We start from the raw sequence: 14,532 nt of genomic DNA, 5'->3' as shown, positions 1-14,532 counted from the left end.
TAGATATTGGAAAATTATTGTAAATAAAGTACAGGTAGTTCTTAGTATAAAAAGCCAACACCACCCCAAGGGCAGGGACTGTGCCACAACCCAACCTGCTGGACTGATCTCAGCAGGTCAGAGAAGGAATGGAATAGATAAAAGCAAATAAACAGCCTTGAAAAACAAAACAAACTAATCTCAACTTCTTCAGTCGCAAGGCTAAGAAAAAAAAGACTTTGTAATACCTTGGGGTCATCTCAACCACAGAAACCCAAAAGCTGTGAGTTTTGCAGTGTTCTTCTAACAAGCTACCAAATGGCTGTCTTTCTATACAAGGTCTTTTCAGGCTGAACTATCCAATTAAGAAATGACACCTAAATTATTTTCACTTTTAATCCAGTAACTAATCACTTGAAGTCTGCAATGTGGACTTTTCTGTGCAATTACAAAATATCACCCAAACTCAGGAAGAGGAAGGAATAAGAAGGTAAAGAAGAAGGACCAGCCTGTGCCCTAAACTTCCATCTTATTTTACATATATATTACTATATTCTGGAAACCCCAAACTCTACATTTTCTGACTCTGTAATGTTACACACTTCTAATCAAATCCACACCTGTAATCCCAGTGTTATCAACCAATTTTGGAAGCCTTTTCCGTGGCCTCAGGTCAAATACAGTGCTCTCCTGGGAGTCAGAGTCTGTCAGCACAGAAAGTCTAAAATTCTCAGTGTGCAGGACTGCCAGCACAGAGGGTGGCCTTCGCACGCGCACTGGGCACTTCTGTGTTCAAACACAGCTTTCTCAGTGTGGAGCTCTCAATGCTGGCTGAAACCATAGTCCTGTTCGTGGCTGTTCTGGTTGTAGAATCAGTGTGTTGGGAGAGACCCACTGGGATCATCAAATGCAACTCCTGGCCCTGCCCACGGCGCCCCAACAATCACCCCATGTGCCTGAGAGCATTGTCCAAGCACTCCTCAAGCTCTGCCAGCCTTGCTGCTGTGGCTGCTTCCCTGGGGAGCCTGTTCAGTGCCCAGAGCCCTTTCCTGATACCCCCCTGAACCTCCTCTGACACAGCTTCAGGCCATTCCCCTGGGGTCCTGTCACTGCTCACAGAGACAGATGTGAATGATGACAGACAGAATGATGTTTATGCAGTGATTGTGTTGGTCAGACACAGGAAATAAGTGTTGTACCTAGACCTTGGCTGTTCTAGAAATGGCTTAAACATATCCTGTGCTTCATTTTTTGTGCTCTCAGAACGACTATTTCAAGCTTAGAGTCAGCACATCAGTGTTTCTTCAGCAGGGGTATTCTGAACTTGCACTTCCACATTTCTGCTTATAGTATAGATAAGTGATATCTGTTGGACTGTTTCTATCCCAGTAATTTTTCCAGTATTTAAACTGTACTCAAACAGTCTTTGCTTTTCATTTCTGCTGAATGTCCTGGTTTGATACAACAGATATTCCAAAGGGGATTGAGTAGTTCTTTGAAACATCTAGGCTTGTCTATTTAGTGCTTCATCATCTTTTCAAATATGTAACCACACCTGATAAAAAGAACCCATGTAAGCGTAATAAGAAAAAGCATTTACCTAGAAATGAATATTTAGTTTGGTTGCTCCTGATCAGGCATCCTTGTAGCTGTAGGAGGAGCAGCTGTGAGCACACATTAAAATCCTCAAGCATTGCACTTTGAGAAGTCAAGCATGGAGGGGCTCATAGGAAATATTTTCAGTGTTAACTCTTTGAGTCCTGAATCTCCTTGCTGGCAAGGGTTGGGAGGAGCTTGGTTGTACTTCACAGGCCACACAAGCCTTTGATGGCTCTTTCCTTCTGGAGACCTGCACTTACTCAGCACTGTTAGTACCAGTGCCCCGTGGTTGTTGCTCCCCAGGAACCAGACCTGCATGGGAGCCACACTTCAGTGCTTGCAGAAACCTTGGAGAGCTGCAAAGGGCCTGCCTGGACATTCTGGTTATCCCAGCATGGCTTTTTGCCATTGGAGAAGGTAGAAAATAGGTATTGGGTATGTCTCTGGAAAGATTAATTAATTAATTGGTTATTGAATTTAGTCAGTCTAACGTCAGTACATTTTGTTGTGTTTTAGAGGTCTGTGGCTAAGGATTTTTATTAGGGGTTGAAAATTATTAGAATAATGCCACAGGGCTAAAAGCTGGGTCATTGCAGGAATTAACCCTTGTTTGCTGTCAGAAAGCTGAATGTTCATGAACAGTCAAAGGCTGCCAGATGCTCAGTCAGTCAGTCTAATCTGGGAAGGAATTTGAGTCTCTGTGTCTGTGTTACACTTCAGTAATTTACCAGAAGGGCTACTGCAGCAAAATTTACTTGGGTTTTATTGAAGACATCCTCCAAAAAATTGTAGCCTTGGTCTTTTAACTGTGCTCAAGATTGCAGCAAGTGCATTTTGGCACATTGGAGGTTAAACTCTCTCTTGTAGTTCAGAAATTCTTGTCCAGCACAGAGCCTGATTTGGATAAACATTTAATAAGTATTGCATGTTTGAAGATGAACCATTAAAAAAAAAAGAAGAAAAGGAAAATCTGAAAATACTTAGGTGAAATGTTCTATGAAGGGCTTTTTATTCATTTGAAAAAAGTAATAAAAAGGAAGTCCAAGAAATATCCACCAAGTTATGGACTTGAAAGTGGTTGGAAAATACCACTTTTATACCTGAGGATGCAGTCTGACCCTACAGGGGACATGTTGAAGATCCCTTTCAGATTTTCTTCAATTTTTCACACCTAAAACTATAATAATATTTTACCATATGGATTGAATGTTTAAGTGTAGTCTCTGTATTTTTGTCTTCAGGAGAAAGGTCTTCCATCACCTGCTTACCAACTCCTGCTTATTTCTCAGGGTCTAAGTGGCTAAGTGTTTCTGAATATAGCAGAGGTTTGCCTTCACCTTGAGAGAATAGATTTAAAAGTATTATAGAGATTTAAAACTGTGGCTAATGAACAAATTGATTTTATACAATCATCCAGTGTCAACAAAGCAAATCCAGGTCTTAAATGAAGCTTACCAACCTACTTCTTAATTATTTCCTAGCACACAGTATTACAAGGCATTTGTTTCTCATTAACCTCCAAGCAGGGCCAGGGTTTATTCTTTAAAGCCTTTTCTCCTCTTGTCTCTGGGTATGAAGAGCAGTCATGTTCTCTCACAGCACAGCAGGTAGGTGAGAGGTTGGTCAGCCTTGCAGTAACTCCTGTGGCAGACGGGGCCAGCAGGAGCAGCCTCCAAACTCGCCAGGACTCCCTGGGGAAAAAGCACAGCACAAAAACTGAGTGCTCTCCTGGCTCTCCAGTTTCCCCACTCTTCCCCAGGAGCTGGGCTGCCACTGGCTCCACCCTGAGAGAAAAAAAGTGAAATTCTTTATCGTTGGAATATAAATTGTTATTCCTTTTTTGTGCTACTGACTGCAACACCAGCCTCCAAGAGAAAAAAAAGTGAAATTCTTTATCGTTGGAATATAAATTGTTATTCCTTTTTTGTGCTTCTGACTGCGACACCAGTTTTTCTTTCTGCTCTCTGGGCTAGAGCGTTTCTTTTCTAGCATTAAAAATGATAACATGCTTGCCTGTGTGTTTACAGTGCTTTAAAATAATAGCTCCAGAGCAATTTGGGTTTGTGGGCTGCATGCAGATGCATGCTGGCTGCAAGAAACAGGAATTGCATCAGGAGCATAACTGCCTTCAGGCTCCTAATTTAAAGGCCTTCAAGTAGCCATCTGCAGATCCTGTAAAAAGAAATTGCACAAGTGTATTAACTCCTCAGTTGTCCTTGAAATGAGAACTCTGAAATTCTGTACACGATCAGGTGATGCAGGTGAGTCGCCATTCCTGTGTCTGTGTGCTCCTTAGGGACATGGCTCACTGATGGCCTTGGCACTGCTGGCTTATCTTAGAGGCCTTTTCCAACCCAAATAAATCTATGATTCTCTGTGATGCTGCTCACAAAGCAGGAGTAGGATTCCCAGAGTTATATGCTCTTTCCCTTTTTTCTTATTTTGCATCTTCTCTCCTGTATTAAAGTCCCAATGTGATCATAAAAATTGCAGCTGATGCTAACTCTGTGTTGTGTCTGACCAAGTCCATGATAAAGTTTCTGTTTCCTCTCTGGCCAGTTGGTAGGGCTCTTTTTTTGTTATATCTCTATTAGGAAAAGAGTTCGACAAGGAAGAACATAGGGAAGCAGACCAGAAAATAATATTATATTATATTCCCTCTGTGAGTCCATTTGTGGACTTATGCAGGATTGTCTCACTTTGGACTTTCCATCTTGAAAATCTTAAGGGGAAAATGCAAGTAAAGAAAAGTGAGAAGGAGATCTTAAGCACAGAACATCTGTGATATAAAGTTAAAATAGAAGTCTTCAGTGTGGAAAGTGATGGCTGAAGCAATGTGTATTGAATTTTTGTTTGTTATGAAGAGATTGGTCATCCATTCCTTCTGTTAGCACAGTGGCATGGAGGCACTCCAGGAACTTACTAATTCAGTAGCAGGTCGAACACAACTGCAAAGAATTCCATTTCTGAAAACAAAAGAATTTTTCATTGCAGACGGAATGTGTCAGTGGGTTCAGTCGCAGGTAAGGGAGTTAATGGTACACAGGTCACAGCCATAATAATGGTCTGGCTGCAGTTCCCACCCCTGGAATTTCCATCTCTGCTGATTCCCAGAAGGTGCAAAGATGTACCTGGGGAATAATCTCTGTGTATCTGTCTCCTCTTTTCATTCCTTTCAGTAAACATGGGCTGTGCTTGCAGCCAGGGCTGGAGCACACCGTCAGACAGAGCCTGCCTCTGACTCACACCACTTATTTTGTGTTCTTAGTGCAGGATAGTCCTTAATGTGTGACTAGAAAGATCATTTTAATTGAAAATATGATTACCCAGAGAAAGCAAATGGATGTGAGGGGTTTTTTTCACTTTCTTGTGGGTTTTCTAAATTATCTTAAATTCCTTCAGAAGCCAACTTAGACCTTGTTTACTTCTATTTCCAGTATTGCCTGAGGATATAATGTCAGTGGGAAAGCAGAACCCATTTATTACAAGTGTAGAATTGCTCTAGGTAATTAAAGCAAAATGGCAGCTTTTCTAAGCTTTTTTTTTTTTTTCTGGAGGACTTAGAAGAAAGAAAAAATTATTTTATGCTATTTCATATTATTTGTGTTCAGTTACCTGAATTTTGAATTAAAGTTTCAGTTCAGTACTATTTGTTTCTAAAAATAAAAATAAGGGAAAAGTAATTTTGCATGTTTCAGTAGCAGAAAGAATAGCTTCAGGTACTTTTTTCAATAGTGTAATAGGGAATGAAATGATGCTGTATTTATATGTAAATCTTGATGTAACAGGCATCAGCATGGTAACAACCTTGAGAATCACAGAATAGTTAGGGTTGGAAGGAACCTCTGAAGATCACCTAGTCATCAGTGTATATGTAGGTCCTTTATTGAATTTAAGTGCAAAAATTGCTTGAAATGTATCCTTTTCCAGAAAGTTTTGTAGCTGTGTTTTCATTGTTAATTTTTTATGAGAGAACAAACTTTGCCTTGTTAAAAAAATGTCCTTGCTTTAGAGAAACACCAAGAAACCCTGCAGGGAAGGGGAACGTTGGGCTCATTGATGCACTGGTGCAGCTCCCTTAAGTCAGCAGAAGGAAGATACAGCTGCATTTAGGGGAGAATTCACAGCCCCAAAATTAGACAGTTTTTATATCTTGGGTCCTCCACATCTCCTCCTAGAGCTACACACTGGAGCTGGGTGTTGTGGTTTCCTCAGGACTTTGCCATCTTGGTCTGTTGCTTAAAAATAAAACCAAACAAACCTCAGTCTCACCTAAAAGTGAAGATTAAATACTTAGATTTAATTTTGTAATCCATTCTGTATTTCTTGGTTTTTTTTTAATCTTGAGTAAGCCCTTTTGCAAGAATTTTAATATCAACTATCCAGAGAAATATTTATTTCTGAACAGACCTTCATCAAAACTTTTGTAAACTTTCTTGGCCACACCTAATTTTCCCAAAAAAACAAGTATTATGAGAATTTTGAAACAGCTTTACCAAATCCAAGGTTATGGATTGTGTCAGCTGACAACGCATGCTTCAAACCATACATTATTGGTACAATAATATGATTAAGTTTATGATGGATGATGAAATTTGTGAAAGTATTTCTACCACAGATTGGAAGTTTACAGGGGATGATTTATGATGATTCCACCCTGTGGTTAGTGCACTTGAATTCATTGTGTTTATTTTCTTTCCTTTAGTGCATGGTTCTTCTCTCTCTTTGGTGTCCAGTACATCTTCTATTTATTCCACAGTGAGTATAATGAAATAAGTGTATATTTATTCATCAAAATTATTGAATTGGCTGGTCTTGCTGTGCTAGTTTGGCCATTCAGGGAGCAGGGAAAAAGCAGTTTTCATTTGACTGTGTTCTGAATGCTAGCTAGGAAAGGAATGTTTATGTTCTTGGAGATGCTTGTGGATATTTAGCACATCAAACACAGACTTCAATGGCCTAAAAGCAGCCATTGATTTTTTGAGTCTATATTTTATGCCATGGTAAGTAGGTTTTGCTACAAAGCGCCTTAGTAGATATGAGGAGATAAGGAGATTTGAACTTTGTTACTTATAGCATCCCAAAATTTGCTGAATAAAGTCATCCCATCCTTATATTAATGATTTACTACTAAAGAAGTTCACTTTTCAATGCACAAATATTAATAATTCTAAGAAAAGGTAATTTAGTCACTGTCCCAGTAACATTTTCTCCACAAGTATTTATTCATTTTGGTTATCTGATCCTAAAATAAGGCTTGCTGGAGTTTGAAAATAGCAGGGGAGCACTCAGAGCTTCAGGTTCCTGTGCCTGTTGCAATAGTGTGTTTGGATGGGTGTAACTGTCCTGGTGGCTGGGAGTGGGCATGTTTTCTTAGGAACAGTGGAGTGTGTGACTTCCTGCCCCATACTTGTCCTTGGCTGATAACTGTGGTTAGAAACATAGATTTTCTATGTTTCTAGCTGTGGTCAGAAAACAGGAGCTGCTATGGCCATAGCAGCCACAATTCTGTCATGCTGACCACAGTGGATGCTCAGTACATCCACCTGGCACCCTCACAGCTGCCTGTTTGTCCTCACTTTTTCACTGCCACAGTGCCTTGGCAGCACCCAAGTGGGAGGAAGTTTTAATTTTATTTGTTTTTCACATCACTTTAGAATGCAAAAGTGCCACCTCCTTCCCATGGAGAGCTGAGTGTGGGATGAAGGGAATTGCCCAGCATCAGCCATGTTCTGTGGGATGAAGGGAATTGCCCAGCATCAGCCAGGTTCTGTGGGATGAAGGGAATTGCCCAGCATCAGCCAGGTTCTGAGGGATGAAGGGAATTGCCCAGCATCAGCCAGGTTCTGTGGGATGAAGGGAATTGCCCAGCATCAGCCAGGTTCTGAGGGATGAAGGGAATTGCCCAGCATCAGCCAGGTTCTGTGGCAGCCCTGGTTCTTCAGAGCCTCGTGCAGTCCCTTGTGGACCGAGCCAGGACTTCACACATCCATGACACACATCCATGGTCAGCAGGCTGAGGTGGAGCCCAAATTCCTTCCTGCAGAAGGAAGTACCTCCAGCAGCCTGTTTTCTTTTTCCTCGAGAGTAAATAAATTAGGAGATGAAATTAGACTGAATATGGATGAGGGAATCCAAAACAGGGAGTTCATATTAGAATTCTTGAAATACAAAAAGATAATTTGCATAAATTTTGTCCGGCTGGTTATGTTGTAATATCCTCACATGCTTCCTTTTATTTTCCAGCCTGAAGAGAAGTGCCAGTCAGAGGTAGGAGCACATCCTCTTTGACAAGCAGAAATGCCACAGTGCATTGTCTGTCCTGCTGTTTCATTTCTCCTTGCTGTGATGCTCTAAAGTGCTCTCTTGAAACCCTCAGATTCGCAAGCTGCGCAGAGAACTGGATGCATCCCAGGAAAAAGTGTCAGCTCTGACAACTCAGCTGACTGCTAATGTGAGTACATTGACCTGGAATGCATTTAATGCAACAATTACCACCCAGCTTCTTGAAGTGACAAAAAGATTTAGTGTGTACAACATTCAGTTTGTATTAATGATGTGTTTAAAGAAATAACTGCATGCATGTGTGGGACACGTGCAAAAATAGCATCCTTGCCCTACGAAATTATATCAATTATCTTACACTTTTCTTTAAAAAATGAGGTATAATAATAATTTGGCTTTATACCTGTGTAAGCCATCTTAAGGTCCTGAGAAGATCATTGAGGACAGGGTCTTTTTTTTAAAACCAGTGTCTTGCTTTGACATTTGGGTGGGATGAGATACAGATAAAGATTATAACTGGTAGGAATAAAAGCTAATAGAAACTTGGACTGAAAGTTTTGCTTTTTTTGCATTATGCTTTTCTGTTGCATAAAGATGTGGCATGATAAATAATACTGGCATAAGGGGCTCTGGAAACTGATTTAAAGTTAAGCCTGAAGAACGGAGATACCTGACTTTTTGTCAGTGTAGGCAATACTTCTACTTGTTCCTTTCAGGAATTTGAGGGATAAGTAATTTAAGACACTCAGGAAAAAAAAATACTTGCAATCCAGGAGGTGTTGAGGCAATACTGCATGACCCTGAGCAAGTTTATTTGTGTGTTCTGTGCTGCAAGTCACACATAGCAGAATCTGCAACACAGAAGCTTGCAAGGAAAATAAGCAATTCTAGAGTAAATAAGCTGGAGATGAATAGCAGATCAGATCATCCTGACATCCTGGTTTATGGGAATGAGTAAACATCAGAACCTGTGCTGCTTAAAGGGGATTTCCCTGTCCATCAGCTCTGGAGAGATTCAAGGGGAAATCTGTGCTGTCCACTCCAGGCATCACAGTGCTTCATCCAGCTTGGAAATGGGGCCAGAAATTAGGAACACAGTTATTGCAGAGAAGTCACATAAAAGGGCTTTGGCTGAATGAAACCACTTAGTTACTGTCCCAAGAGGAAAAGAAAACAGTTTAAACATCTTTCAAAAGTTAAGTCTTGTATTTGCCTTTCAAATACAAAGGGGTTGGATACAGGAATTGGTTTTCCCCCAGAAGATTCTTTTACTTGTGGGAAAGCAGGACCAGATTTTCTTGCATAGGTTTTTAATGATGTTGTTAAATAACCCAGCTTGTGTCCTTCAAACAAAGAGCTTGTCAGCTGAGCAGCTGCTTTGGCTCTGCCGTGGCTTTATTGCATTCTCCTTGCCACGGTTCAGGGTCACTGGGCTGGTGCTCAGCACAGGCTGCTGGCCCAGCTGCTCTGCATCTGCCCAACAATTCCTCTGTGGTTACTGCCACTCTCTTTGTGGGGAACAGTTTTTAGTGTACACTCCTCCTGTATGCTTTTGTTTAGATTGGGGTCATTTGGGGTTTTGTGGGTTTTTCTTGTGGGCCTTTCTCAGAAAAAAAAAAAAAAAAAAAACCAAACAAAACTAACAAAGCATATAATAGATTATTTTGATAATATTCCATTTTTGCTTAGTTCACTTTGCTAGAACTTTACAGTGTTTTATTCATGCGATTTAAACTCCATAGACTTGAGGCTGCCCCTGATCTCCCTGGTCTGTCCATAAATTGGCAGCAGAGATGTTGCTATAACTGTCCCAGTATTAAATTTCAGTCTTTAGCCACCTCTTTCCAGAGAACATCCTTTTTCCATGTAAAAGGCAAGGTCTGTTCCCAAAAAGATTGAGACTAATAAATGCTATTAGTTAAGACACTTGGACATTTCCTTTAGATATGATTCCTTTTAAAAAAGGCACTTAAAACTTTGACAATTCAAATTAATCTCTTCAGTTTACAGGTTTTTTCCTGAGTTTCCTTGCATAGACACTGCAGTTGTTGGTGCTTCTCAAGCTATCAAGGGCATGAATTTGAAAACATTTTGCTCCCACTATAGAAAATGAAGATTTTTTTTTCCTTAGCTTACTGAATTTTTTTCCTTAGCTCACTGAATGATTTGAAGATAGGAATAACTGCAAGATCCAGTTTTGAAAGAGCAACTGGTTTTTAAGGCTCAGGTCAAAGCATTAAGGGTTTGTATCTGTTACTAATCCATGCACTCCTGCTTGCCCATTTATTTTTTGCTTTTGAAAAGTATTGCTGAAGATCCCTGAATATCAGCTTTGTTGTTCCCTGTTCATCCTCCCCAACAGAAGCTGTGCACTCTGTGTTTTTAAAATAAATATTTAGATTTTCCTACGTGTGTAGTGTTAGGTTTTGAATTACTTTTTGCCATTTTCTCACAGCCTCAGCTCTGCTTATTTTCATAGGGGCTGATGGGAATGAGAGCTGCACATCCCCATGTTATTGTACTGCTCATGTTTGTTTTCATTGTGAATGTGAGAACAGTTATTTAGGATAAGTCAACTGTGTGCTGCTGCTGAATGAGTCTGGAATAGCTCTGTGAAAGGTTTTGCTATTCTGTATATTTTAGGTGAGAAAATATCTCTTTCTGCTTGGAAAGATTTCACCATTTTACTTGTCGTTGTGCATGTAGAATTATTTTTAATAGATAAATGAAGCTATTTTTTTAATGGTTAGTGTAGATTATTATGGCTGATGAGACAAATACATATTGAATACACCTGTGATCAGTTATGTATACATATGAATACCTAGAAAACAGTGCCATGTCATGGCTGTAGAAATACAGTTTCTTACATTCTTTTCCATCTTCCCAATCTACTTTTCCTTCCTTTTGCTTCTCAGTCATTTTCAATTCCTAACTGATGTCTTTCATGTAATGGACACTGTGTTCTCCATGCTTCTTGGGAGAAGAATGTAGAATCTTTTTCTGAAAAAGCACTTTTTTTTTTTTTTTTTTTTCTTTCCTTGGGAAAGGAAAAGAGGGTAATTGGCCGAGCAGCAGGAATTTTGGATGATATGCAGCAAGCTGACCTTGGCTGGAAGCAAGGTGTGCTCAGATAGTGGAGAAGTCTTGGAGTTGGATGCAGGTGCATCATCTGGCAAAGGATCTGTTCCCCTGGTGGGATAAACACAGTGAGAACCTCCACCCCTGTGGCTGCCAACATCTTTTTGCCTTAAATATCCACAAAGGAGAATACTGATTTAGCTGGAGGGAAATTTCTGCCTGACTCTTCTCTGTACACAAACTGTTTTATTGCTGGCAAGCATTTCCATAATGTGCGCTCTACTCATTTGCCCTTTTCTAAGCTGTGTTGTTTTCTCTGCACCACTTACACAACAAACAATGCCATGCACTGGGTGGCCTGATTAAATACCTGCAGAAATACTCCTTCTTGGGGGAAGAGAAGTGACTCCTCCTGTGTGGTTTGATTTCAGGCTCACCTGGTGGCAGCGTTTGAGCAGAGCCTGGGGAATATGACCATCCGACTGCAGAGCCTGACCATGACAGCAGAGCAAAAGGCAAGCTCCAGAAGCATTTGGAAGCCCCAATTTCTGTTTCCAGCATTGTTGCCCATGCTCCTTCTATAGTTGTGTGGGGGGAAAAGTCACAAACATAAGTCAATTTGACTTAGCTCTCTCATTTGTGGTGACAGAGTAAAATGTGAAAAATAGTTTGTATGAAACACTCATTTTCTGCACTGGGTTTTTGTGGCAACTGATCAGGTTATTCCTATTGGTTGTTGCTTTGGACACAGGTCTTCAGCATTGCATATTTCTGTAATATTTTCCATCCCAATGCATCCATACATAGGCATGTTTGAAAGAAACACCAAGAAAAATACTTACAAGACTGGCAGCATTGTGTTTTTGGACAGTATGCTTGAATAGACATTATTTCTGCATTACACAATACATGCATTTTTTTGGTGTCATCATACCTAAGCTGTTTTGCACCCTGCTGAGGGTGTGCTTCCCCAGGTATCCCAAACCTCATTTTCACCTCCTTGTACATATATATTCCATAAAGTCACTATGAACTATCAAAGCTTAGATGGAAAAGCAACTTATTTGGTGTTCTTCTCCTGTGCACTGTCATATGGTTTTTTCCCTTATTCAAGGACTCGGAACTGAATGAGTTAAGGAAGACAATTGAACTCCTGAAGAAACAAAATGCTGCTGCTCAGGCTGCCATCAACGGAGTCATCAACACCCCTGAGCTCAACTGCAAAGGTGAGAGACAAGCACCACATACAGAGGCTCCAGGGCTCTGGGTAATACTGATGTAACCATCAGAGTTACCCAGAGACCAGAGTAACCCACTAATTTACACTGTCATAAAGAGCTGAAGGAAAGGTTTGAAGCATCTCCGATTTTAATGTCATCACAAGAAACAAGGATTTGAAATCCACAATCCATCCATTGGGACGAGGGCTTGTCAGAGTGCTGTTTTCCCAAAATGCAGCTTCAGGATTGCATTATTGAAGCCATTGATCACATTTCCTAGCTAATTGTGACTGCCTGCATTGCTGCCCAGGCCCTGGAGCTGCCCAGCCCGCGGACCTGCGGATCCGGAGGCAGCACTCCTCAGACAGCGTGTCCAGCATCAACAGTGCCACCAGCCACTCCAGCGTGGGCAGCAACATCGACAGCGACTCCAAGAAAAAGAAGAGGAAGAACTGGGTGAGTAGATTGTAGGAGACTGTGTGAGGTTTTTGTGAAATTGTCAGGACATGCACGGTGTGACCGTGTTCACAGGGGTCTGAGGATGAGGGAAGAGACGAGGATCTGACTCTGTGTTTCAGAAGGCTGATTTATTATTTTATTGTATATATTATATTAAAACTATACTGAAAGAACAGAAGAAAGGATTTCATCAGAAGGCCAGCTAAGAATAGAAAAAGAAGGAATGATGATAAAGGTTTGAGGCTCAGAGAGTCCAAGCCAGCTGACTGTGATTGGCCATTAATTACAAACAACCACATGAACCAGTCACAGCTGCACCTGTTGCATTCCACAGCAGCAGATAACCATTGTTCACATTTTGTTCCTGAGGCCTCTCAGCTTCTCAGGAGACAAAATCCTAAGGAAAGGATTTTCATAAAAGATGTCTGTGACAGCACAGTGAAATGCAGCTCCTTCCTGCCTCGTGCAGCAGGTTAGCACAAGGACTATGCCCTGCTTAAATCCTGGGTAAACTCTCCTGTGAAGGCTTTACTGAGTTGTAAGTGATGTCTGTCCTTGTGCTGACTCTGCATAGGATTGAATTTTAGCTTGACAGTTGTAAAAGATCAGGTCTGGCTAATAGGATGTCCAGTCCCTTAAGGAAAATGTGACATCTGTCATTAAAGGAAAACAAACATAAGAGAAGATCATTCTTGTGGCTTTTCTTTTGTTTTTATCTTGTAGGGCTTTCTTATAAGTGAATATATTAAACAGTTTAAGAACTCTTTGTCCAGAATTAACTTGGACTGCTAAGAATAATATAAAAATACTTATCTTTAAAAATTTTTCATGATGGACATCTCTTTTGGAAGTTTTTGCATTACTTACCTGTCCTTTCCCGTTTCTCCCTCTTTGCTCATCACGTACTGTGTACAAGGTACCCTGTACTGGAGGAAAGGTACATTATCTTCAACTCCATTTTCAATTAGACCATAACTGCCTTAGTGACCTAGTCTGATTGTAGTCTGGACTGAAGTCCCTAGATCCTTTATTGTAGTCAGTAAAACAATCCACCCCTTTCTTCCCACTGGATTTAAATCTCCCTGGATCTCTTGGGTGTACAGATAAATCTGTAGAGATGCAAAATGTGGTTAGAGCTGGTAAAAGCTATTTGCTCAGTATTCTCTCAGAAATGTTGATGAAACTCCTGAACTGTAAGAAAGAGCTTCCTGAACAAGTTCTTGTTTTTATTTCTCTCTTATCTTAGAGGTTTCATTGTGTTATCTCTTGGTATTGCCAGCTGCTTCACAGAAGAAGCATTTCCACTCTGCCCCTTAAATAATTGGTAGAATGGAAACAACATCTTGTCCAAATCCTTCTTGTACTGTGCATTAGTATATAGACAAAATAAATTGCTGTATCTTGTAAATTTCTAGCAACCCTTAGTTTGTGACACAAAACTTTTGTAGTCATTAAGCCTTGGTTAAGATGAAAACTCTTTAAAATTCTTGTTTAGCTTCTATTTTTGTTACTGTAACCTAGTGGATATGGTCTTACATCAGCCCACATTTCTCACTCATCAGATAACTATTTTTGAAGAAGATTAAGGGAACATGCTTTTCATTATAAAGTCATATAAATACAGTTTTCATGAAGTAGAAGAAACAGGACAGTATTTTTGTGTTGTTATTAAAACTGAGTGCATCACTGCTGTGAAATGAAGATTGGAAATTAAAACACTACAACAAAGAATATGTGAATTGAATCTGATTCACACATTCTTTATTCCACCAGTGCTGAGGGAGCTCTCAGCCAAGCTCTTTGTGTTCTGTGTAGAAGCAATGCAGATGTCCATTTAGAGCTGAAACATCAGAGTTTCAGCATTTCTCATTGTGGGAATCTTTGTCTAGCTTCAAAACTGTTCTCAGCT

The 14,532-nt window shown here is 40.3% G+C and overlaps 1 protein-coding gene across 3 annotated transcripts in view; it reads left to right on the top strand.

The window, feature by feature from the left end:
- The window catches only part of NAV2 (neuron navigator 2), a 203,492-nt gene that overhangs the window by 169,409 nt on the left and 19,551 nt on the right, over window positions 1-14,532 (top strand). For all 3 annotated transcript variants that reach the window (XM_058807864.1, XM_058807865.1, XM_058807863.1), the window contains 6 exons: window positions 6,284-6,336; window positions 7,825-7,848; window positions 7,958-8,032; window positions 11,376-11,459; window positions 12,059-12,170; window positions 12,475-12,620. In XM_058807864.1, coding sequence (XP_058663847.1) covers window positions 6,284-6,336; window positions 7,825-7,848; window positions 7,958-8,032; window positions 11,376-11,459; window positions 12,059-12,170; window positions 12,475-12,620 — 494 coding nt within the window. The remainder of the gene's footprint in view (window positions 1-6,283; window positions 6,337-7,824; window positions 7,849-7,957; window positions 8,033-11,375; window positions 11,460-12,058; window positions 12,171-12,474; window positions 12,621-14,532) is intronic.

This window comes from Ammospiza caudacuta, chromosome 6 (assembly GCF_027887145.1).
Source record: "Ammospiza caudacuta isolate bAmmCau1 chromosome 6, bAmmCau1.pri, whole genome shotgun sequence".
Classification (NCBI taxonomy): Eukaryota; Metazoa; Chordata; class Aves; order Passeriformes; family Passerellidae; genus Ammospiza; species Ammospiza caudacuta.
Note: the sequence above shows the minus strand (reverse complement) of the source record. Positions and strands in the feature narration are given on the sequence as shown.